The sequence below is a fragment of the Heterodontus francisci genome, chromosome 20 (assembly GCF_036365525.1).
Source record: "Heterodontus francisci isolate sHetFra1 chromosome 20, sHetFra1.hap1, whole genome shotgun sequence".
In the NCBI taxonomy this organism is placed as follows: Eukaryota; Metazoa; Chordata; class Chondrichthyes; order Heterodontiformes; family Heterodontidae; genus Heterodontus; species Heterodontus francisci.
The window spans coordinates 63,172,297-63,199,236 of NC_090390.1; the positions used below are offsets into that span (position 1 = coordinate 63,172,297).

Below are 26,940 nucleotides of genomic sequence, written 5' to 3' on the forward strand. Positions count from 1 at the left end.
CAATGAAGTGTCTGGTTTCCCCAATTTAACAAATAAACATAAGAATGGCAATGACTGGGCCTCAGTCCATTCTGAAGCTAAAGTAACAAGGTGACTTTGCAATAGTCCACCTCTTCTGTTTAAAAGTTAAGAGTATTGCAGACTGCTAAAAAATAATTTACATCCCAATGGCATACCACTCACTGCATTCAACACATTCACACCCTCATTCCTGTGGCTTTGCTATCTTTACCTGAGCCATATTCATCAGTAAATACAGAGCATCTTAATGCAAAATATCCTACTGTTTTCCATATAAACATTTTGTTACGATCATAAAGGAAAAACACAAACCATCCGACAGGTTTATTTCTTTACAAAGAAAGTTGTTAAATTATGGAATTCTTTGTCACAAAACATAATGAAAGAAAGAAAAAAACTTGCATTTATATAGCACCTTTCACATCCTCTGGACGTGCCAAACTGCTTCATAGCCAAAGAAATACTTCTGAATCATTATTGTAATGTAGAGAAACGTGGCAGCCAATTTGCACACAGCATGGTCCCCCAAATAGCATTGAAACAATCAACCAGATAACCTACTTTAATGATCTTAGTTGAGAGATAAATGTTGGCCAGGACACTGGGCGAACTCCCCTGGTCTTTGACTAGTGCCATGGGATCTTTTACATCCACTTGAACAGACATAAAAGGGCTTAGTTAAATATCTCATTAAAAAGACAATACATTGGCGAGTTTGATTAAATTACTTAGTATTTATTTAAATATTTAGGCTTTTTCTTAACTCATTCATGGGATATGGGCATTGCTGGCTAGGCCAGCATTTATTGCCCATCCCTAATTGCCCTTGAACTGAGTGACTTGTTACACCATCGCAGAGGGCAGTTAAGAGTCAACCACATTGCTGTGGGTCTGGAGTCACGTGGAGGCCAGACCAGGTAAGGACCAGATTTCCTTCCCTAAAGGGCATTAGTGAACCAGGTGGGTTTTTACAGCAATCAACAATCGTTTCATGGTCACCATTAGACTAGCTTTTTAATTCCAGATTTATTAATTGAATTCAAACTTCACCATCTGCCATGGTGGGATTTGAACCCATGCCCCCAGAGCATTAGCCTGGGCCTCTAGTCTAGTGACATTACCACTGCGGCACTGCCTCCCCTTGAGGAAGGCTTACGCCACTATAAACATCATACCCAAAAGCTTATAGATTATTGCAATTCAGGGTGCAGCACTGAACCAAATGGACCAGGAGGTCCCAACTCCTTATGGCTGAAATAATCTGAAGAAAATAACTGTCTAGTCTCACTCATGACGAGCAGCCACCTGGGGGCAATAGCAATGGGCAGTTGGAACCATGCCCTAGTAGGAACAGTACCCTAGGGAGAGGGGGATAAAGAGGAGAAAACTAGAGGAAGAATTATTCAAGCATCTATAGAGTCTTACATCTTTCAATGGGACTAGTTTCTTCAGTGTCTCATACGAAGGTACATTATCAGCTGAATAAAAGCAAAGCATTTTGTCCCCCTCCATATCAGCTTTATACTTCCTCTAAAAAAAAAACACACAAGGAAATATTCCAAAAAGTCAGTATTTTGACAGTAAACATTAATTCTTACAAAGTCAGCAGGTAAAACTACTGGTATAATAAAATTTCAACATTAAAAATGTACTTGCCATCTGAGTCAGCTGAGATGACTATCAATACATATCAATATATATTCAGTAAAGCACTAGTCTGTTGCTATGTTTACTGGTCTCAGTCAAGTAAGCCATTGTTTCTTCGCACATTGCATGCCACAAGAGTCCAGATTGTGCCTCAGCCATGTAATGTTGCTCAGTCACCTGAACATCATTGAATGTTCACAATCTGATGGGAGATATTACCAATGAAACACATTTTGTTTGTTTCTCAATCCTTTAATCTCAGTGCTTAAGGAGATGCTCGCTTTGTCCCATCATTCACCAGGATCCTAGATGTCCTGTTGCCCTCGCTGTGTCATTATCTGTTCATACTTCCAGAAGTTTTTGGGGTAAAAAGCTTGTAAATCTAAATGTGCATGAACAAGTCTGACAGGGCATACCTCAATATGCCCCAGTCCAGCAAAACTTGCATTCATTCTTTTTTACAAATTATATTGAAGATCAATTCAAACCTTTTTATGCTTTAATGGAAATATTTGGAGTAAGTTTCCCCTGTTTTGTATTTTTAATTCTCTTCCCTTGGTCTGCCAGGCCTAATTCTCTTAACTGAGAAGATAGGCACACAGCCCACCGCTAACCAGCCACCAAGTACAGGAAACTGCCCTGGATGATTCTTTCTTTTGATTTATCCCTCCTCACTTCTGGAAGACATCCCAGCCACCAGAAGAAACCATTCCATTTAACTCAATGGTTCCAACTGGCAACTGTGCAAAACTGGGCTCCAATCTGAATCCATCCTAGGTCTGTGGCACTGGCTTTTTTTTAAATAATAGATTTTATAATGCACACATCAAAATTTCTCACATTCTTGTTAGTAATGTGTGCTTTTGGCACTTAATATTATGGAGTCAAATTTACCAAAAAAACGAGAGTGTGTGAATGACGCATTAGTAGTGCAAATCGGCCAGCAATTTGTGACAAGGAAGAGCTGGCTCATGAATTGCGAATTGCCACAAATTGCTGGACAATTTGCATTACTCCACTGTTAACTTTGTGAAAACAACACCGCCTCACACTTAACTTGCCTGTTAATTTCATGAAATTGCTGCATTTGATATTAATTGCCCATTAAACTTGTTACAGAAAGTTAAGTCTGATAATTAATAGTGTAAGTACCCTTTTAACAATGTGATAATTGTTAATAATTGCTAATCAACCTCTTTGGCCCAGAAAGTGAACAAATAAAAGCATGGGCTCTCATTCCTGCATGTAATGAATTGTTATTAACGATCTTAAAAATGTCAACGTTTAAGTTTTACATTTTTTTCTTACTTTTCCTTTGACTCTCTTTTTCTCTCTCTTAATCCAATCTTTCTTTCTCGCTCTTTGGGCTGGAATTGGGGGACATGCAGGACGCGTGCTGCCATGTCACCATGATCCAGCACGTGGCAGCTCATTATAATATGCTAGTTGGGCGGCCGCTCCCCCCCCCCAACCCCCCCGCATCACGTAGTGGGGGCACACTCTGCGACACTGGCAACAGGGTCAGCTGTCTCTGCACAGGCACTGGTGCCATTTTTAAAGGGCTGCCAGACCTGCTGCAAAAATTGAATATTTAAACCCATTCTCCACCCCCAGTACACCACAAATAAAATGTCACCCCTTCCCTCCCTGCAGAACACTTACATTGCATAGTTGCCTGCTCCCCCGCCACAAAACACATATTGCTGATTTGACCTCTCACCCCAACCAAACAGTACAGAGGTCACCCCTTCCCACCGCGCACCCCCAACACACTATTAATGCAGATTTTTTGTTTTAAAAAAGAGATACAGCACTGAAACAGGCCCTTCGGCCCACCGAGTCTGTGCCAACCAACAACCACCTATTTATACTAATCCTACATTAATCCCATATTCTCTACCACCTACCTACACTAGGGGCAATTTACAACGGCCAATTTACCTATCACCTGCAAGTCTTTGGCATGTGGGAGGAAACCGGAGCACCCGGCGGAAATCCACACAGACACAGGGAGAACTTGCAAACTCCGCACAGGCAGTACCCAGAACTGAACCCGGGTCGCTGGAGCTGTGAGGCTGCGGTGCTAACCACTGCACCACTGATCCTGTTTCCCCCTACCCCACTACACTAAAAATCATAAGTTCCCCTTTCCCCACCTCGGGTGGCACTAGCTTTCCCTGGATGGGAAAGTGAAGGCGCATGAGTGTCGGTTGCTGCAAGGAAGATCCCAGACAGCCAGTAACATAGCTGTGAATGTTATTTAAATGTATACGTTCTGGCATTTTTTAATAAATGAAATGTAATAATGTTACGCTTCATTAGACAGTGCACAGGCTGTCATTCACACATCCCTGTAGCAAGTCTGAGGCCTGTCACGACCATTTTCTGCTCCTGCCCCACCTGAATCCCACTGAATAAAGGCAAATGACTGACACTGGACAACCTGGTAGTTGGTGGAACTGTCAGCCCATTGAAAATGCAAAGACAGAAAGGGAAATCTCAGGCAAAGTCCCTTTGTTCATAACTTCTGTGTTTCACTCATTTTTCTAAACAATTAGAATATCAAAATGAATCTATCTTATCCAAATAATTTCTATTTTTCTCTCCAAGCCAATTTATTTTTAAAATTGTTATCTTCTGATATTTTCATCAGCTTACCATTGTACTCAATCTTATTATGTTTTTCATGATTCCTTTCACTGCTTTGAAACTTATTTACTTATGAAAAATTACATTTACTTTGAATTGCTTTCAAAACCTGTAGATAGGTGTTTAATTTATGTACATATTCCTTAACAGCGTAACTAGTTTGTTTTGCTACTGATATAGCACTGTGAGATAGTCGATGATTTACACAATGGCCCATATTTTGTGGTCAGTGGTGAAGGAATAGAAGTCACTATTCATCTCACTGACAGCTGTCTACCAAGGTTTTAGAGCACATATTTGCTCTAATCCTGCATCTGTTTCAGTGCAATGCCTTGAACAGGGGATCTGTGACATCTGTGAGCAGGATACGAAACATCAAGGCACTTCACCCATCAGATTGAAGAATCTTCACTGAGCCACGCAGAGTTTAAACCAGGAAGTATAAAGCAGGAAATATAAATTCAATTTAAATGATATGCAGAAAGTAAAGTATAGATTGGGAAATACAGATGGCATGAAGGAACAGAGATAAAAGAGTTGAACAAAAAAAGTAAAATTAAATTAAATCTCCTACAGTAATTTTCTTGAGTGAATGAAACTGCACACTTGTAAAATTAAATTTTCAGGCCCAGTGAGGTTGTTCAGCAGTAATTATCACTGATCACATCATTAAAAAGTTGCTTACTCCTCAATGCACCACCCCTAACTTTTTCAGCAGTGTCATTGCCCAAGTTCATGGTGTAGCACTCATTTCAATGCCGGGTCTATCAGCAGGACTGCAACAGCACACACCTTGGAGGAGCGGGGTATGTCGAAAAGCAACTTTTGGATTTGCGCATTTAACAGTGCATGTGTGGACACCAGAAGTTGTTGTTTGATTTACCCAATTGCCCACACTGTTAATCTTATGGAACGTGAAAAAGTTTGATGTATATATCATTAAAAACTAACACTTCCTAACCACTTTCTGGGTAAAGAAGTTTTTCCTGAATTCCCTAATAGGTTAATTAGTGAATGTTTTATATTGATGGTCCCTAGTTCTGGTCTCGCCCCCAATGGAAACATCGTCCCTAAATCTACCCTATCAAACACTTTCATGATCTTAAAGGCCTCTATCAGCTCACCCTTCGGTCTTCTCTTCTCTAAAGAAAAAAGAGACCCAGCCTGTTCAATCTTTCCTGACAGGTATTACAGATTTGACTAGCTTTATTTTTTTTGTTGGCACTACTCATAAATCTGCATGTGTGATAGTGTTGCAATGGGTTGCAAATGAATTGGCAATGAGTTGTGCAAGTTGCATCAGACATGAGTAAGTTGATACTAGGTTGGACTTGGCTCTCACTGAGGGTGAGGAGTGGGGGGGGGGGGGGGGGGGGAAGATTCAGGACAGGGAGGACAATTGTGGTGAGGAATGCTAGCTTACAAATCATTACTCAGGACCACATGAACATGCCAAAACGCAGCCGCTCAGGAGTCCAAACAACAGCTTCTGAGCCAAACACAAGCCCCGGGCATCTTAAGCCTGAGGGAAACAAACTTACTTGAAGGATTTTCAACAAAAAGGATAATTTTTTTCAGTAAATTGAAACATTTTTGGAAACTGTTTCTGCTCTTACAATTTTTTTAACCTGTGTGTAGTTGGCAGGCTGAAGAAATCAAATGGTGACTGAAAAGAAACCGAAAATATTTTGAGTAATTTTACCTTGGCATTGGTTAAGTTTTCCTAGCTCATCATTCAGGATGGGCTGTTTTCATATTTCATTGGACATTAATCTATCCACATATATGTACCTTTGGCTGAATTTTACTGACCTGCTGACATCGGGAGTCGTGGCGGAGGAGACCCAGAAAATCCTTCCGAGAGAGGCCTGCCACGGGCCTCGATGCCAGGAAGGCCCCGCCCCATTTTACTGCCGGCAGCAAGGCTTCAGGGCAGTTCCCCTGCAGCTCGCCAAAAAAATTTAATTTACTTATATTAATAAAGCTTAATGAATGCATATTAACCTACCTTTCAACAAGGGCCATCTCACGCCGATATTCCAGCCGATGGCCGGAAGTCCCGTGCCTTCAGATCTCCCTTCGGACATCTGAGGCATAACACTGGTTGGAAGGGAGGAGTGAAATGTTCAGGGTGGTGGTGGGGGAAGGGGGGGGGCGCGGAGGTGGTGCGGAGCGGCAAAATCGAACGCGATTGGGTGAGGGGGTATTGGGAAGGGATTGAAGGTTAAAGTAACAAAAGTTTGGGGGGGGAAGGTCGCGATCCGAAATTAATTTTTGGTGGGGGGGGGGGGGGTGGAAAAGAGGACAAATAACAAATGACTTATTCATGGGGGGGGAGGGAGGGTAAGAGATTTGGAAGTGTGAATCAAAGTTTATTTTAATTGTTTGTACAACCTGTCACTTTAAACATTAAAATCCAACGGAAGGACCTGAAGCCCTTTAAAAATGTTGCTGACGCCAGCATGGTGCCCCCAGATGTCATTGCCAGGGATGGAGCGCCCTCTACGTCATCAGGGGCAGGCATTCCGCCCTCTCCATGTTAATGAGCCACCGTACGAAATATCATGGCGGCTCCGCGGTGCACGTTTCGCGCGTGCGCCACGCATCTTTTGAAGCTCACCACTGTAAAAATCCAGCCCTCTCTTTCACTATTCGTCCCTCTTCTTCTATTGACATTAAAATTTGAGTCATCCAAGCGCAAATATGATGCATACTTTTCACATCAAGCATAACACCTTCAGTCTGATATAATCTAATTGCTGCTAATTAAACAAAGATTCAGGTCAACTAGAGTTGAGTTGTTGTTTAGTCAGGTAACTTTCAGGCTGGAACTAAGAAAAATAGGTCAGAATCACCTGTCATTTTAAAGATTTTTGTGCATCTGGAACAAAATGCGGTATTTGGAGTGTGTTATCTTTTTTAACATAGCAAGACATAAATAGCAAGATACATTACATATAAGTGAATCTGATCCACGCAGTACTTACATGTGAACAATACTTAATTCATGTAGCCCGGAAGATTAGCAGTAATAATGCAATATTTGCAATTACATTTGCTACTGTAAACTGATTCCGACTGTATTTCAAACAACACATATTACACAATATGCCAAATCGCATGAGTGCTACAAAGCATAATTCACTTAGAGTCACTGCATCATATAATGAATGGCAGAAGTCAACATCTAAAACTATGCAAGAGTGTCTTCTTACATAAAATTACTGTCTTTAAAGTGTTTTATAGCTCCAAACAATTGTATTTTGTACAGGCGTAGAGTGTTATCACTAGAAAATCACACATACCATGCAATGGTTCCGAGTCGCCCTACTTAACCATTAACACTATTATCGACATAGAATGGTATTTGCACTGGAATCAAAACTAGTTACCAAGCAAAAGTACCACAATAGTGAATTTAAAGATGAATTTGAAGCTTGGTACTTTTATTTCTACTTACATCACTTGCCAAGCTTCCAACTTTCATACAATGTAGTGTTCGGCTGTCCATACCAATTCCTTCATAGTGGCCTTTCACTTGGTTTTGGTAAGTTTCTTTGTATTTGAGCTGCACAGGAAATAGAACAAGTTAATTCATTTCATTTTCCCTTTAGGAATTACCTAAACAGCATAAATTGCTTGGGTCTTTATTTAATTGCTTTTTATCTTTGGAAATGCAACAAATACAGTATATAGCACCACTTATGCTAACTTTACTTGAACTGTATAAGTTAAATTTCAGTGCCAGGGAGGTTGTTTCACAATAATTAAGACTTATCGCTCTGTTAAAAATTCACTTACATTTGAATTAACAAGCCCTAACTTTTTCTGGCATGTTTAGTGGGTATCTAGTGGGCAAGTACCACAAATTCACACCCTTCCATGAATGCCAAGTTTCTCGGCTCGTTTAACACAGCTTCTGAAAGTAGCTGTCCGATTTACTCCCTAATATAAGCACAGATAGCTTCTCCGTTACTTCAACCGCAAAATCTGGCCACGTCTGACCAAAGTAGAGGCATCTGACTGAATTGTAACCTCTGTCAGTTCAGTTCAGTTCAGAGATACAGCACTGAAACAGGCCCTTCAGCCCACCAAGTCTGTGCCGACCATCAACCATCCATTTATACTAATCCTACACTAATCCCATATTCCTACCACATCCCCACCTGTCCCTATATTTCCCTACCACCTACCTATACTCGGGGCAATTTATAATGGCCAATTTACCTACCAACCTGCAAGTCTTTTGGCTTGTGGGAGGAAACCGGAGCACCCGGAGAAAACCCACGCAGACACAGGGAGAACTTGCAAACTCCACACAGGCAGTACCCAGAATTGAACCCGGGTCGCTGGAGCTGTGAGGCTGCAGTGCTAACCACTGCGCCGCCCCATATAATCATTGGAGGAAAGCCAAAAAATACAAGTGACAGTCACAATAAAAGATGGGAGGTTTAATCTAGGGTAGGAGTATTGGTGAAAATATTAGATACACCATTTTTGTGTGGAATATCAAATTTAAGTCAATGAATAAATGCGAATCTTTATATTTCCATGTTATCTTTCAGGAAGCCAGTTGGTGAAGCATAGAATTGGAGCCAATCTTTACACAATTTTATAAGCATTTATTTACAGAGTTACACATTACAAACATGCACCTCCTCACCCAACAACCACAGTTTCAATCTGTGTCTATTTATAGGGGCACATGTGAATCCCCAGTTAGTGTCCACCACCTGCGCACAATTAATATACAATTCACAATTACTACTAAATAAAAATGTAATTATCAACCTATCAAACTGAATTAATATTAGTCTCAGCACCAAACGATTTTAGCCCTTAAACCAACACAAAGTTGAGATGACTCACATCACTAGTAAATTTAGACATCTTTGCAATATTCTTGAATTGAGGTGTCTCGCAGTAGTTAATGCTGTAACCTTTAGCTCTGTCTAGGTCCTTCTTGTACTCTATCTGAAAAAGTTATAAATAAAATAGTTAAGTAACAGGAATATAAAAAATGATCAGGTCATTGGGCAGAATTTTCCCAGCACAGTGGAGGCGGGTTACGGCGTGTGCTGGGTGCAAAAATCCCTGAAATTGATGTCAGGTCGGGATCCCAACATCATCGCACCATCTTCTGGCTGTCCCCAGGGTGGGATTGAAGGACAGCATAAACACCCTTGGATCTGTAAGGTGTGTAATTAAGAAGTGGTTGGCATAGTTAGGAAGTCAATTAAGACCTGCTTTACACAGGAACATACGAAACAGGAGCAGGAGTAGGCCATTCGGCCCCGCTCCACCATTCAACTAGATCATGGCCGATCTACTATCTCAACGTCATTTTCCTGCACTATCCCCATATCCCTTCATAGCTTTAATATCTAGAAATCTATCAAGTTCTGTCTTGAACATACTCAATGACTAAGCCTCCACAGCCCTTTGGGGGTAGAGAATTCCAACGATTCACCAACCTGTGAAGAAATTCCTCCTCATCTCAGTCCTAAATGGCTTACCTCTTATTCTGAGCTTGTGTCCCCTGGTTCTAGCATCCCCCCCCCAAATCAGGAGAAACATACTTCCTGCGTGAACCTTGTCAAGCCCTGTAAGAATTTCTTATGCTTCAATGAGTTCACTTCTTATTCTTCTAAAGTCTAGAGAATATGGGCCCAGTCTCCTCAATATGTCCTCATAGGACAATCCCGCCATCCCAGGAATTAGTCTGGTGAACCTTCGGTGCACTCCCTCTATGGCAAATATATCCTTCCTTAGGTAAGGAGACAAAGCTGTACACAATACTCCAGGTGTGGTCTCGCTAAAGCTCTATACAATTGCATCAAGACTTCTTGACTCCTGTTTTAACACTGAATCCTGAATTTCCCAGCCAGGGGACCTGTTTGCCCACCTGTCAGCAACTCGCCAGGGTCACCAAGGCGAATGCACAGTGATAGGAGCTTCTTCAGTGAAACTGACAAGCTTCGAAGGCTTTGATCAGTTACACTGAAGAGCTCCAGCCATGGCCATTGAGTGATTAAAGCCCATCTCCTCTCAGAGAGTGCTTTCAAAGCTTGACAGGTGATTGCCAATTTCTTGGAAGCCACCTCACCTGTCCTACACTTCACACACCTTTAGTTGCACTTACCTGCTGCCAGCCTTCAACACTGCATGGGAGCAGCTTACACAGGGGCAGAAGCACCAACTGCCTTCTCCTCAGTCGCATGCCCCTCCACAGGGCAGATGGGATGGGCTCCACAATCCAGCTGGAAGGTGCAGGACCTCCAACACAGGGTCTACAAGCAGATGATCAGTTCCCTCGACATGTCTGAGCTGCAGTGCCTCAGGGGTTCACAGCAAGTTGCTGCTGACATTTGCAGTCACCCGGAATATGACCTCCTTTCCAGTGGAGCAGGTGGGCATGCATTGTCAATGGCCGTTACAGTGCTCGTCACTGGAGGGCAACAACACCACCATACCACTTCAACCCCCAGGTCTCTGCCTCTCACTAAGTTCTGTGCTCTCCACCACAAGGAGAGAAAACAGAGAGGTGTGAGTATTCATAATGGCTTGTGTGGAGGAGGAAAGGGCATCAGTTGCGGAGGGTGACTGTAAGGCATGGGTGCAAGAGTGCAATAGGCTGAGGTTAAGTGTTAGTGTTGACTGTTCAGATGGGGATGTGAGGTACATGCAGGGACAGGAATAAGTGGAGCTGCAAGGTGTGTTGCCCTGATGAGTGATGTGCGGGAAAACGCTGGGCAAGTCAAAGTGTGGGGCTTGGCAGCTGAGAATGTTATGTCATTCCCTGTCTTGCCCTCCTGAGGTGGTGGATCCTCTTGGTGCGCAGTCTCCAAGTTGGAGGGAACACACTTTTGCTGCTGATTTCCTCGGCCACTTCCATCCACAGGGCGGAGGGGGGAGGGGGGTTGCCTACCCAGGTGATCTCTCCATTCCTGTGGTTGCTGCCGCCTGAAAAATCCAAGTCCTGGTGAGCTTTTCTGAAACATGTCGTGGTTCCTTTCATTTATAAATCCTTCCTTTGACAGAATGGTTGGGGAGCCCGGAGAAGGGATGACCATCAGCTTGCTCTCGTAAAGAGCAACGGCTGGGCACGCAGATCAGTGAGCCAGGTTTCCGACCCAAAAATGGTCAAGTAGGGACTAACTGCATTATTAATGCAGGCAGATGAGATTAGTTTAGATAGGCATTATGATCGGCATGGACACGGTGGGCCGTAGGGCCTGTTTCTATGCTGTACGACTATGACTCTATAATGTGAGAAGATTCTCCCATAAGAATATTTCTCATACTTTATGAATAAAAATAGAGTTGTGATTTTCCTGACATTATAAATAAGTGTACCTTTTGTAAATAGAATAAGACTATTTTTTTCAAAAATCTAGTTTCCATAACCTTTCTGGACATTTTGTAAGAAATGTCAGTGTGCACTTCAGTTTAATGGTAATTGGGGAATAATTGCTGCATGAATGTTTGTACTTTCTTCACGCAATATGACTTGAACTGTATTTTCTTCCAGTTGGTTATTTATTATTTCTACCCTCCTCCAAGTTGCTTGCACACCATGGGCTCTTACACAACTGATTAGCTGAGCAGCCAAATTGGGCAAATGCCTCTGGCAATACCACTGTTGAGCTGGTCCTATAAGGTGAACAAGAGAGGTTAGGGTCACTGGCCTTAAATTTCTCTTTTCTCCCATGAGGAAGCAGCTGCCATTCTAAGAAAATTGCAAGAGTCTTGTTATATGCAGTGTCTGCCATAGATTTGTGAACTAATAGCATGTAATTGTTTGCCAAACTCAGGAACTATAAATCAAAATAAGTTAACTATTTTGGCCCAGGTACCACCATTGGTTCCTTGGGAAGATAAAAGGTATTTCATTGTTTCTTCCTTTAAATATATGGCATTCTTTCATCATAAATAATTATTATTATTTTAAAAATCATCCATTTCTCAAATGTTCTTCTGAAGGGTTGAGACTCCACACTTATAAAATTAGTTTTTCAGGGCCAGAGAGGTTGTTCAACAGTAATTATGACTTGGTATGCCATGAAAAACTCAGTTACTCCTGATAGAACAAGGCTTACCATTTACATTGGTTTTCACAGGGAAAATAGTGCGTAAAAAAGTTGAATTTCACATCAAAACACTGATTCCATTTTGATTACATCTACAACAGTGCAGCCTGTGGAAGAGCAGAGTACCACTGACAGAAATTTCTGAATTTCCGCATTTAACTGCGCATCCCAGGCCATAGAATCTTATATATTATGTTTGCTAGAAATAAAGATTAAAATTACAGAGATAAAAGCATAACGTACGAGTAATTCTGGCGCACATTGCTATTATTAACAACAGAAGGAAATGTTTACATGGGGGTTAGAGTTTCACATTCATAATCAACGGGTAGAAAATCCAGTAATATACATACACCCAATAAAATCATGCTGTTTAATGTAAATACCAGATCACACTGTAAACCATTTTATTTTTAATTCATTCACAACAAATCAATAAAACTGTAAAATGTTCATCCTTTAAAGAAAGACAATGAATTTGGTTGAAAATTTTAAACACTTTGTTCAAGGTTCTCACCAGTAGTTGTAAGAATGGTTTTCACAATTAATTACAATTCCTTTACCTCACTGACAAGCTTGTTAACTTCCTGGGCACGCTTCATCGTTAAGTTCTCTTCAGCAGATAGTGTGTGGTATTGGGCTGTGCCTTTCATCTTTGTAAGGTCTTTTTTGTATTTTATCTGTAATCATAAAACAATTTGGCTCTTAAGAGGGGTATTGATTAAAGTGATATCAGCTATAGATTATAGAAGATAACAAGAAGATATCAAGAATAAGGAAAGCAAAGAATATATATATTACATATATAAATACATATTTTAGCAAAGGCAGTAGGAAAGATTTTGTTTCAGACTTTAAAAAAGGGTACAATATCAGAGATATAGAGAAGACTAGGTAAGGGAAAATTTTTGATGGCACTAGTGTTAACAGATATAAATGAATGAGAATTGAAGCCAGATAAATGACCAGGCCCAAGTATAGTAAAATAAACAAGGAAATTAGGGATAATTAGTTATTAACTTCCAAAGCTCATGCATTTGGAGGTAACATCAGATAATTTGAAGGTAGCAAACATTATACCATTACTCAAAAAAAGAGGAAGGGCAAACCAACTGTACAGACCAGTGAGTTAACACATTAGGAAAAATTGCAAGAATCCATGATCAGGGACAAAGCAAATGAAGAGTTGAAAAGTGTAAACTTGTTAAGGAGAGTTAAGATGGTTTTGTGAAAGGGAGGTCATGTCCAACTAACCTAGTAGTATTTTTGGACAGAGTAACTGAAGTGGTATATAGAGGCACTTCAACAGATGCAGGATTTTCAGAAGACATTTGATAAAGTGCAACATAACAGATTGCCAAACAAAACTGAAGCACACGGAATTTATGTAATTTCATGGCATGGAAACTGATTGGGAGTCAGAAGAGACCAAGTGGACATTCTCAGATGGGAAGGCCACAACAAGTGGGACATGACTCCAGTTTTCCATTATATGGGCATAACTTTGCAAAAGCTGCTTTCAAAAGTTCAGTTTCCTTTTTTCATGTCAAACATTTCTTTGCTTCACAACAATCTTTTTCATGTTTTACAAAGCCCAAGGACATCCAAGTTTAGTGTTGTCTCCAAACATGAACACCCCTCTATTTCCAATCCTTCTTCACTCAGAGGGTCGTGAATCTTTGGAATTCCATACTTGCTAAGATTGTGGTTGCACCATTGTTGAGTTTATTCAAGGCTGAAATAGGTAGATTGATCGTTGGTGTCTCAGGGAATCAAGGGATAGAGGGAGCGGGTGGGAAAGTGCAGTTGAGACAGAAGATCAGCTGTCCACCCTATGGGTTCCACCAGTCTCCCACTAGAATTACAATGGGAGATGAGGCAAGTCCTCATGAAATTTCAGGGCCATGGTTTCTATGGGAAAGCGTCAATTCCAAGAGTGTGGGGAAATAATCTGCTTCCAATGTTGCCTTCAATTGTCAGGAAGGATGCAAAAGTAATCTTCCAACCACCCCTTGGAAATTCCCTACACTAATGTGGCTGAGATTGGGAACCTAGTGTTGGTAATCATAGACACAAATTCATATCAGCTTCAGAGCAGCTGTCTATCAATTTCTGAGCATGCCATCTAATTCTGGAGTATTTTCATTTTCGCCCCACAGCAGTATCTCAATGAAACATTTGTTTATTTCCTCTGATACTTACATCACTTGCCAGTTCATTAGCTCTCTTGGCATTGTAGTATGCTGGTGTGATCATAGCAGGGAAACTGCCTTTCCCTCTGGTTTCCTCATAATCAGCAGAGTACTCAGGCTACAGAAGTAGGAGAATTATAGCAATCAAAAATAAAATATTCCTATTTGGAAGGTTATATTTAAGGATTATATTATCTGGCACTTCACTGAGAGACTGAAAATCAACCTAATAATAAAAAAGCCATAGGGCTGGAATTTACTAAACCCTCCAGGCGTGATCCGTGGCGGGGGGCCCAACCCGACCCTCCGGATGATGCCCGCCACAGACCTTGTCGCTGGGAGGGCCCAGCCCGATCCTCCTGGCAACGGCGAGGCTCCGGGGCAGCCCACCTGCTGCTGGGCGACAGGACCACAATTTAAATATGCAAATGAATAAAATGAATGAAGTTACATACACTTACCTCCAATCTTCCAGGTACTCCCGTGCCTTGAGATCCCCGTATGGGGAAATGCGGCACCACACTGTTGGGGAGGGGCGAGGAGGTATGTGGTCAGTGCTGGGGAGGGAAAACGGGGTCAAATAAATGTAATGGGTGTATAGGATGGTGGGAAGGGATGAACCTTAAACTTTCTGCGGGGGTGGGGGTGAAATATTAAAGCTAAGTGTTTTAGGGGGAGGGAAAATAGTTATTGTAATTGTTATTGGGATGGTGGGAAAGAGGTGTTAGATATTTATTTCTTAAATTTGGAGAGGTTAGGACTTTAAAAACTTAAATTAGGCAGCAGGGCTGGCTGCCCTTTAAAAAGGGCGCCAGCACGGGCACACAGGCAGCTGACACCATTGCTGGGGTCAGACAGCCTGCCCCCTCCACGAGATTTGGAGGGGTGCGCGGGCCGCCCCAGCTAGTTAAATGAGCCGCCGCGCTTGAGATTGCGGTGGCTCTTTGGTGTGCAGCCCGCACTTTTTGAGCTCGCCACCGGGCTCTTAAAATCCAGCCCATAAAAACTATTAAAACATGTTGCACATAATCAGAATCTTATAACTCCCACCTAGGTATTTATTCTCATAAATATGGAAACCTGGCATAGCTCAATGAAAGGCCTTGGCTGTTTCTCATAACAGCTGTAATGGCTAGTTCTTATTGAATCAGCAATCCTACTGAAAGTTCTTAGGAGCTCAGACCGAGTTCATTTACTGACTTCCCACTCCTGACGGGGAGATCATGTGCACTATGTACTCTAATTTCTGACCCTTCAAAATATAATTGGGAGATTATGCATGGCCTGGATCAGAACTTGCAATGTGCACTCTTGATGGGGGAAACTCCCCACTCGAAGCCAAAGATGGAAAATTTCTCCTTGCACGTGCTTCTCTCTGAAATAGATTTGGGCAGCTTTGCATCATGAGACAAATGTCACAGTGTCAAATTAAACTGAAGAGTTCTGAGACTTTGAGTGCAGGATATTATAAACTCTTGGGTAGAAATTCATCAGCATCTGGTTTTAGATGCAAAGGCAGCATCGTAACCACAATGCATGCCTGAAACAGAAGGCCCAAGGCCAGCCCAACATTGTTAGTTAATTATTAATTGGGCGAGCTGCCAGTTCCTGTTGCATCTCCACAGACAGTTCGCCCATCTGAAGAAATTAATATCAGCCGCTTGCCTCACTGATCTGCAAGCAATGGCGAGTCCCAGCGTGGGGTGGAGGGAGACAGACGGAGTAGCAGTGCAAGGGTTGAGTGAGGCAAATAGAATAGAGTCAGGGGAACACTCCTGCTTCTCTGGCCAATGATTTTTTTTTTATATGTACCTTTTTGTGGCAGTCACTGCTTAGGCTACAGCAGCTGTTTACTAATCTAGAGCAGAGCAAGCCCAGCTCCTGCTGCACTCTGCAATATCCAATTTGGCAGAGGCAGCCTAAAATAGCTGGGTCGGAGTCTTATTTTAGGAGGCTGTCAGGAACACCTGAAAAATGGCCAAATCCAATATTGGGTTAGACATATTTTGAACGTCCTTCAAAGGCAGGATGTTAGCCCCTGAAATTGGGTCTTGTTGCACCCATTTTTTTACCAGCTAAACAAGCTCACCAAGGTTCAATTTCTACTGCTTTGTTTTAATAACTAAATATTCAAACAGAAGTCTTCCTCACTGAAGTCTATATATAACTGTGTGACTTACAAAATGTTATTTTTAGCTGGAGAGGGATGGGTACAAGCAGCCTATGTATATAGGATGACTCTTGTACAGAATGGATACTGATGTAAACTGAAACTAATTTAATCTCCCACTAAGGAGGGGTGTGAGACAGAATAGCAAGAAAAACATTAATTTTAAACATCAATTTAAAATATTATTACTGTTGATTAATGCTTCACTTATATTTTATTAACTATCTGATAAGGAATCACCAGGTAAATAATTCAACAATTCAGGTGACAAAGTGAGTATCAAGACAGCTATTTCAGCAGCCATATTGCCTTTTGCTATTTAACCAACCTGACTGTATTTCACCGAATTCTCTCTTGTCATGGCAACTTGAGCACCAGCCGCTTGGCTCCATTTTCCCTTAATGTTCTTCTCATATTCTTCATGATATTTAAGCTGACATACAAAATTCAAAAGAAAATGAGCAAAAACATGCAATGTTAAAATTTTTTTAATTACATTTTTGGTGGCAGACTCCAGCGGTCTCTTTAAGGACTGTTGGTTTGGTACCTGATACCTGAAAATACTGTCCACAATGTGCATAATGCAATGAGCAACCAGGCTAAATCCAAGTTGGGATAGGGGCCTGACTGGCACAGGCAATGGGCTTACTGCCTGTTTCAGGCGGGCACCCTGGATGAATATGGCCTGAGGTATATTTCCAGCGTGGACTGAGCATACCAATGCTGCATGCCATAATAAACCCTTCAGTGGCATTTCCTGCTTGAGATACACATGCTCCATAATCAAATTTCTGGGCTACCTTCCCCTAAATATAAATGTACAATACTGTGGCCGGAATTTTAGGCCCCCCAAAACAGCAGGCTGGTGGCGGAGGGGGGGGTGGGGCGTAAAGTGGAGTGGGAAGCTCTCCTAAATGGTGCTAAAGGTGTTAAAAAAGATGTGTCTAAGCAATAGTAAGATTACCAAATATGGGTATATGAGTAACCAGCTGTATCAGTTCTGTATGAAACTGTTGTATAAATAACTGCTGTAACTGAAGATTTTCTGAGAGACTTTGGTACACTGAAGGCTCTCCCCTGCATGCTTGCAATAAAGATTTCCTGATTTCAACTCACTCTTGACTCGGAAGTGGTTTTGGCCCACAACACTGTCACAACATTCACAATCTTAAAAAGCTAGCTTTGAACTACTGAGTACACCTCAACAGAGCTGATATTTTTTAAACTTTTGTTTTTCTATAAAACGAATTACTAATAATTGCCTATTTAATTGGACAGAGAAAAAAAAATTACAAATTCTGCAGTCTAAATTTTTACTCTAGTATAGTCCTGATTTTAAATGTACATGTATTAGTAACCCAGAATGTAATAATGATACAATATATAATCTACAGTTCCTGAATAACAGTCACAATCTGGACAACCTCAGATTGACATAAACCATAGCATTATGATGGTCAACTGCCAAAGCCAGAAAAGATTCCTGAAAACAGTGTTAGAAAGCAGCTACTAACAATTCCTAGAATTACAAAGTGCATTCCCAGGGAGTGAGCTAAGCATTGTCACTGTTGCTGCAGATTATTGATTTAAGGTGGTTCAAAGCTCTGGTTATCATTGGGCACATGTTGGTTAACATCAGCAAAGAACCAAATTGGACAGCTGATTCTTGTTTACATATTTTTTAAAGTTTGTTTTGCATTGGTTGCAATTAAATTGCAGCTATATTGAAGGTAAAGAGCAATGAAAGGGGACAATTTTTGTCTCATTATACCTTGGGAAGCACTTTGGGATGTTTTGCTATGTTAAAGGTGCATTAGAAATGTAAGTCTTCACTGGTGTTGTTGCTCACACCATGTGCTCGAATTCAATGTCAGTCAGCAAACGTAACTCTGTACTAACATGCAGGGTTATAGAAAAACTGCTGTACAACTAGCCCAAAACACCAAATGGCTACATTTATATATATATATATAAATATCCTTTAATGTACAAAATACAATACCAGGCAGTTCACAGAGGCTTAGTCAGAAGAAAATGGACACTGAACCAAAGGAGGAGATAATAAGAGGGATTACCAAAAGCTTGATCAAAGAGGTGGGTTATAAGGATGTTCTTAAAGGAGGAGAGGGAGGTGGAGAGACATGGCCTCAGGTGAAGAATTCCAGAACATGGGGCCTAGATGGCTGAAGACATGACCGCCAATGGTGAGGTGATCAGGGTTGGTTGGAGTGGGGGTGCAGGGGGATGCACAAGAGCCAAGACTTAAATCAATGGAGAGATCAGGTTAGGGTTGCAGGGCTAGATGAGGTAAAAAAAAAATAGAGGGGGGGGACAAGGCCATGAAGGTCATCTTAGAAGGTTCCTCAAGTGAGGCCATATGGGTAGAAGTCAAAGACAAAAAGGGGGAAATCACTTGGCTGGGAGTGTACTACAGGCCTCCAAACAGTCAGGGAGAGAGAGGGGAGCAGATATGTAGGCAAATCTCAGAGAGTTGTAAAAAATAATTGGGTAATAATAGTAGGGAATTTCAACTTCCCCAATATTAACTGGGATAGTCTTAGGGCAAAAGGCTTAAAGGTGGCAGAATTCTTAAAATGCATCCAGGAGAGCTTTTTGAGCCAGCACGTAGAAAGTCCTACAAGAGAAGGAGCAGTACTGGACCTAATCCTAGGGAATGAAGCTGGACAAATGGTAGAATTGTCAGTGGGGAAGCATTTTGGGGATAGTGACCATAACTCTTTAAGATTTAAGGTAGTTATGGAAAAGGACAAAGATGGACTGGAAATAAAGGTACTGAATGGGGGAAGGCCGATTTCAATATGATAAAACAGGAATGGCCAAAGTGGACTGGGAGCAGCTACTTGTAGGAAAGGCGGCACAGTGGCGCAGTGGTTAGCACCGCAGCCTCACAGCTCCAGGGACCCGGGTTCGATTCCGGGTACTGCCTGTGTGGAGTTTGCAAGTTCTCCCTGTGTCTGCGTGGGTTTTCTCCGGGTGCTCCGGTTTCCTCCCACAAGCCAAAAGACTTGCAGGTTGATAGGTAAATTGGCCATTATAAATTGTCACTAGTATAGGTAGGTGGTCGGGAAATATAGGGACAGGTGGGGATGTTTGTTGGGAATATGGGATTAGTGTAGGATTAGTATAAAATGGGTGGTTGATGTTCGGCACAGACTCGGTGGGCCGAAGGGCCTGTTTCAGTGCTGTATCTCTAATCTAATCTAATCAGACCAGTGGGAGTCACCAGTGGGAGTCATTCAAAGAGGAAATAGTGAGAATTCAGAGCCAACATGTTCCTGTAAAGATGAAGGGTAGGACCAACAAGTCCAGGGTACCCTGGATGTCAAGGGATATAGAGGATTGGATAAGGAAAAAAAAAAGGAGGCTTATTGCAGATTCAGAGCACTGAAAACAGCGGAGGCCCTGGAGCAGTACAGAACGTGTACAGGGGTACTTAAAGTAGTTAGAAGAGCGAACATGAAAAAACACTGGTGGGCAAGATAAAGAAAAATCCCAAGGCGTTTTATAAGTATATTAAGGGCAAGAGGATAACCAGAGGAAGAGTCGGACCCATTAGGGACAAAAGTGGCAATCTGTGTGTGGAGCCGGAGGACATAGGTGAGGTTTTAAATGATTACTTTTCATCTGTGTTCACTATGGAGGAGGACGATGTAGGTGTAGAGATCAGGGAGGGGGATTGTGATATATTTGAACATATATTAGCTGTTTTAGCGGGCTTAAAATGCATAAATCCCCAAGCCCAGATGAGATGTATCCCAGGCTGTTATATGAGGCAAGGGAGGAGATAGCAGGGGCTCTGACACAAATTTTCAAATCCTCTCTGACCACAGGAAAGGTACCAGAGGACTGGAGGACAGCACATGTGGTACCATTATTCAAGAAGGGTAGCAGGGATAAACCAGATAATTACAGGCCGATGAGTCTAACATCAGTGGTGGGAAACTAACTATTGGAAAAAATTCTGAGGGACTGGATTAATCTCCACTTGCAGAGGCGGGGATTAATCAGGAATAGTCAGCATGGCTTTGTCAGGGGGAGATTGTGTCTAACAAACTTGATTGAATTTTTTGAGGCGGTGATTAAATGTGTAGATGAGGGTAAAGCAGTTGATGTAGTCTACATGGACTTCAATAAGGCTTTTGATAAGGTCCTGCCTGGGAGATTGGTTAAGAAGGTAAGAGCCCATGGGATCCAGGGCAATTTGGCAAATTGGATCCAAAATTGGCTTTGTGGCAGGAGGCAGAGGGTGATGGTTGAGTGTTGTTCTTGCAAGTGGAAGCCTGTGACCAGTGGTGTACTGCAGGGATTGGTGCTGGGACCCTTGCTGTTTGTAGTGTACATTAATGATTTAGATGTGAATACAGGAGGAATGATCAGTAAGTTCGCAGATGACACGAAAGTTGGTGGTGTCATAAATAATGAGCAGGAAAGCCTTAGATCACAGGACGATATAGATGGGCTGGTAAGATGGGCAGAGCAGTGGCGAATGGAATTTAATCCTGAGAAGTGTGAGGTTATCCATTTTGGGAGGACTCACAAGGCAAGGGAATATACAATGGATGGTAGGAAACTAGGAAGTACGGAGGGTCAGAGGGACCTTGGTGTACTTGTCTATAGATCTATAGGCAGCAGCACAGGTAGATAAGGTGGTTAGGAAGGCATATGGGATTCTTGCCTTTATTAGCTGAGGCATAGAATATAAGAGCAGGGAGTTATGATGGAGCTGTATAAAATGCTGGTTAGGCCACAGCTGGAGTACTGTGTACAGTTCTGGGCACCACACTATAGGAAGGATGTGATTGCCCTGGAGAGGGTGCAGAGGAGATTCACCAGGTTGTTGCCTGAGCTGGAGCATTTCAGCTCTAAAGAGAGACTGGAAAGGCTAGGGGTGTTTTCCTTAGAGCAGAGAAGGCTGAGCGGGGACCTGATTGAGGTATACAAATTTATGATGGGCATTGATAGGTTAGATAGGAAGAAACGTTTCCCTTAGTGGAGGGGTCAATAACCAGGGGGCACAGATTTAAGGTAAGGGACAAGAGGTTTCGAGGGGGTTTGAGGAAAGGTTTTTTCACCCAGAGGGTGGTTGGAATGTGGAACGCACTGCCTGAAGGAGTGGTAGAGGCAGGAACCCTCACAACATTTAAGTAGTATTTAGATGAGCACTTGAAACGCCATAGCATACAAGGCTATGGGCCAAGTGCTGGAAAATGGGAATAGAATAGTTAGGTGCTTGATGGCCGGCATGAACATGATGGGCCGAAGGGCCTGTTACTGTGCCGTAGAACTCTATGACTCTAGGAAGAGATTTAAACATGAGGATGAGAATTTTAAGCGGGAGGTGTTGGGTGACGAGTGTGATAACTTAGTAGGGCTTTTAGCAAGACTGGGTATGGGTTATAGGTGTTAATAGTTACTGCAATATTTACCATTATTATGGGCAAGAGTTGGAAGAGATAGAAATTTTAAAAGTTGGGGTAAAATTCTGGTACGAGAATAGACACTGGGCTCAGTGCCTTTTTTTTGCCTAGATTATTTAGCACACTGCCAGGAGTACTCAACTTCCTTTTTGGAAACTCAGATGCATTAGAATGTGTTAAACTAATGAATAATTGAGCAGGCAATCCAAAATCACCTGCAATAATGCAGCGAAACTGCCACTTAAATGGTACATATATAAAACACTGTGGGGCAATCCAGTTGTAAAATGGAAGAAGAATGCTGCCAACATAAATTTAGTGATGATGATCCATAGCTCATAATAGATGGCACGAAGGCACAAAAAAATGCCCTGCACAGTAAAGGAATGCAGTCAACCAACAAGCAGAGTGTTCTGCAAGCCTGGGAGGTCATCACCCTGGCTGTGAACATGAGGTCACGACTTCCCTTTGTTTTGCAACTGTAGAAACTGGAAGAATGTGTTTAAAAGTGTGTTTGACTCAAGAGAAAATTGCTACAGTGAACACAATGTGACAAAAACAGGCTGCAATTTAAGCAAACTGCTTTATATTTAGGAACCAGTTATATCAATTAAAGTTAAAGGTGTTAGATGCACTGTTTTGAATAGCTTAACATATGCAACCTAAATTTGTCCAGTAGCCTGCTGCAATTGCAACACAAAATAATCAAAGATGATTGAGAACAAGTGCCACTAACCAACAAGGGTAGCCTAAAATGACTGAAGATTATTACCACTATTTCCACATACATCTGAAAGCTCAATGCACTCAGTCAAATCTCAAACAATCTTACATTCAGGTAAAACTATGCATTAGGCAATAAAATCACACTGTTGCCTGAAATACATAGTACAAAATATCCTTTCTCCTTGCAGATAAAAACTGAAGCAAAACAAGCAGTGGCAAGCACTTTGAGAAAGGTTATGATAGCGGTCTCTGGTGTGCTGGCCATACACAATGTATGTGACGTACACGTTGGGAAGAGGATAGTGCACAAAACAGAAGCAATCATTGCTGCAAACCTCATCTACGCAAACGTACTTCAGCAGATGTAAAGTTGTCATTTTGGAAGGATTTTCCTTCCAGGGTCGGGAAACAGACGTCGGGACTGTTTCTGGGTCCCAATCCCGCCCCGGGGGGGGTAGCAGTCACAGGCCCCGATTTTCATGGGGGCATCCAGTTAATTGGCTGGAGGGCAGGTTGGCAGCTAATTAATGGCGGAGGGGTCAAAATGAAAGGGGGACTGAAAGCATGCTGGCCCAATTTACTCAGTGAATTGCTGCAGCAGTCATGGAAGAGCAAAGGCAGAGGGATGGAACTTGGGGCAGGGCTGCCCCTCACTTCACAAACACTGACCTGAGGGTCCTCCTTGAGGCAGTGAGGGAGAGGAGGGAGGTTGTCATTCCAGAGGGTGGCAGGAGAAAGCCACTCTCCTAAACGAAGCAGGAATGGATTAGGTTTGCTGAGACTGAGAGCAGCCGAAGTGTGGTGTGGAGGGACTGGGTACAGCGCCAGAAAGGCTCAATGACTTTATTCGCTCTGGCAAGGTGTGTGTAATCCCAGACCCTCATGACGAGCCTCTGGTATTTAACCTCTGGCAGACACACCAGCTGAGGAGCGTGAGTGCTGCTCTTGAACATGGGAAGAATGTATACCCAGGGTACCTACTCATCCCTCAGCAAGGCTCAGAGCCCGAGCGCACTTGAGGACTTGCCAGGACTGATACATGCAGCTTGCTATCTCAATGAGCCAATGGCATTGGCCAAAGAGGCCAGCAGTGCCTTAACTCTCTTTCATCCTTGCAGGAGAAAAGAGCTCATAATGCCCGAGAAAGGGTGCTGAGCAGAGCCCCATCTCCACATCGTGACTGCCATGGAGGAGGGAGCTATGGAAATTGCCAGGGTGGCCACCCCACCCCTCCTCCCCACCCCACAGCAAGTCGGGAAGGCAAGATGAGGATTCCTGGTGGAGAGGGTGTAAGTATTTTGAAATCAGTAAGTGAAGGGATTGCATTGCACTCCACCCCATCCAACAGCATGCCAAAGACTCAGCTGCATTGGGAAGCCGCCGCAATGCTGGGGCTTCTGCTTTTGAGTTACTCACAGGTTCTGACGTCGAGGGAGAAGGACAGATTCCTGAGTCCACACCAGGGCAACTGCTGGCACAAGAGCGAGCACCATCACATCTTACAAATGCACCCTCCACCAGCTCAGATGCACAGCCACTTTGGTGGTGCCTTGTGCTCAATTAGAAAGAGTGCCACTGGGTGATGAGCAGTCATGAGTGAGCAGGAGGTGGTGAGAGAGGCAGAGGCAGCTGTGGACAGTTCCCCTCAGAGGATGCTCAGTTGGGCACAGGTGTCAGTCACAAGAAAGGAGGTTCTACTTAGACCAGCAGCAACAGATGTGTCCTCACATGTCAGAGCTCCCTGGAGCAGTACACAGTCATGGGATGAGAATGGAGGCAACTCATGTGCGTGACCCTGGCTCAGGGCTTTGAACGCATGAGCTCCTCCATTGAGAAAGTGGCCAACCTCATGGACAGCCATATCCATGGCACTCAAGAATGGATGCAGGGGCAGTGCACTCACATGCACAGAATGCATTCCACACTCTGTAGCCTTGACTGGTCATTAGTGCTGATGTTGCAGAGATGTTTGGACTGGATGCCAGTTACTCCCCAGCTGGGGCTCCCCTCTAGCCATCTGAGCACCAACCAAGGGCTGAGGCAGTCACTGAGCAGGATGAGTGTGCCACCTGTCATGGGGCGTCATCATCAGCACCATCAGCCTCCTTGGCCCCTCTGACTGAGGGACCATCTATGCAGCAGGACCCAATGATGAAGGCTGCCCCTGTATTGATGCCGGAGAGCAGCCTCTGGAGCTGCCCCCTAGGCACCTCCACAATGAGGACGACCGCCACATGCATCTTCAGCTGCAAGCCAAGGCAAGCGAGCAGGCTGCCTCCACCTCATCCAAGTCCTCAATGGGAGCACCAGATAGAAGTGTCCGACAGCAGACGCCGCCATTTTGGGCAGAGCACTGAGTGGGTCACTGGGGTTTGCCTCACCTGTATATGTACACCACTTTTTCTACACTATGTAAATATCGACACATGATGCTAGACGTACGAGCTTCCATTCTTTAATGTCAAGAGAGGAAACAAGGGACAAGATGGTGATGGGAAGCAATGGTCCTTGAAGCGGGGCTATGAAACATCTGGACAGATGTGCATCCCCTAATGGCAGTAAGAGTTGATCTATTCCAGTCTATGTCTTCAAATGAAAGCATTGTCACAGGCAGCTCAGACCATGTCGTCCTCCAGGGTTAGAAGGGCTCAGTTGAAATGCACCTGGATCAGATGATCCCTGGCGTTGATGGTATCCTGAAAAGACCCTCGAGTCCTGCGCAGCCCCAGCTACCTCCCTGTGCAGCTGGGGCACCTCTGTATTCTGCATCTTCCTCCTCCTCTTCTATGTCCTCCTCCTCCACGTCCTGCTGCTCCTCTTCCTCCAATGAGCTGTCATTCCAGGGTCTCACCATCAGGGGCATGCAATGGACAGTGCAACAGACCACCACAATGTGCAAGACCCTTGCAGGAGTGTACTGCAGGGCACCACCCAACTGGTCCAGACCCCAGAACCATATCTTCAGATGCCCGATGGCCTGCTCGATGGGTCCTTATGAGCAGATGGATTTGAATGTAGCACCTCTGTGGCTCTGTCTTGGGGTCTTGTAAAGGGGTAGGTAGCCATCTCTTCAAGGGATATCCCTTGTCCCCTAGAATCGATCCACGTAGTTTGGGGGGTGGGGTGGAATGAAGAGCTGTGGTAGTCCAGACTGGCGGAGGATGAAGGAGTCACAGCAGCTGCCAGGAAAGTGAACACACACACGTGCAAGCAACTGTTGTTGTGGTAGTAGAGCAGCTGAATGTTGATAGAGTGGAAGCCCTTCCTGTTGATGAATCTCACTGGCCAGTCACTGGGTGCCTTGATGTCCGCACAGGTGCAGCTCATGATACCCTGCACCCGAGGGAATCCAGTGATGAGGAGAAACCAACCACGAGGCCCTATCTGTCTGAAATTGGATGTACTGTCCAGCTCTCTTGCAAAAGAGGCATCAGTGATCTGCGAGATGCAGTGATGTACAGCCATTTGCAAGATTCCACCAAGGTCCACAGCTGATCCTTGTAAGGAGCCAGTGGTGAAGACGCTCAAGGCCACAGTGACCTTGATGGCTACTGACAGGGAATGGTGGACAGTGCTACGAGACGTGATGTTTTCCTCCATGAGGGCACAAATCTCTGTGACCATCTGCCTGCAGAGTCGCAGTCTGCTGCAGCACTGGTCCTCTGATATCTCAAGGTAGCTTCATCTTTGGCGGTAGATCCTGTTCTGAAGGTATGGCCTCCATTGCCTTTATGCCCCTTGTCCCTCTCCACCACCCTCCTCATATCCAGGGCTCTGCCTTTCTTTCAGAGCATGTTGCTCCTCATTGCCACTGGACCCAAAATCCGAGATTCAAGCTCCCTTTGCCAGCTGTTGCCGTCCTTGTATTCAGCTGGACTCCCAATAATATCTGGAATCCTTACCCCCTTCTTTTATGTCCCGCAATGCCAGGAGGGCGACGACCCCCTGCACTGCCTGACGCGTAGTGACCACTCTGCCAACAACCTGTGCACACCCAATGGTACCTG

General features: G+C 43.5%; 1 protein-coding gene across 1 annotated transcript in view; it reads right to left on the reverse strand.

The window, feature by feature from the left end:
* The window catches only part of nrap (nebulin-related anchoring protein), a 120,005-nt gene that overhangs the window by 85,441 nt on the left and 7,624 nt on the right, over positions 1–26,940 (reverse strand). The window contains exons 7-12 of the mRNA XM_068053373.1: positions 17,098–17,202; positions 14,610–14,717; positions 12,971–13,087; positions 9,187–9,291; positions 7,778–7,885; positions 1,447–1,551 (exon numbers count right to left, since the gene is read on the reverse strand). Coding sequence (XP_067909474.1) covers positions 1,447–1,551; positions 7,778–7,885; positions 9,187–9,291; positions 12,971–13,087; positions 14,610–14,717; positions 17,098–17,202 — 648 coding nt within the window. The remainder of the gene's footprint in view (positions 1–1,446; positions 1,552–7,777; positions 7,886–9,186; positions 9,292–12,970; positions 13,088–14,609; positions 14,718–17,097; positions 17,203–26,940) is intronic.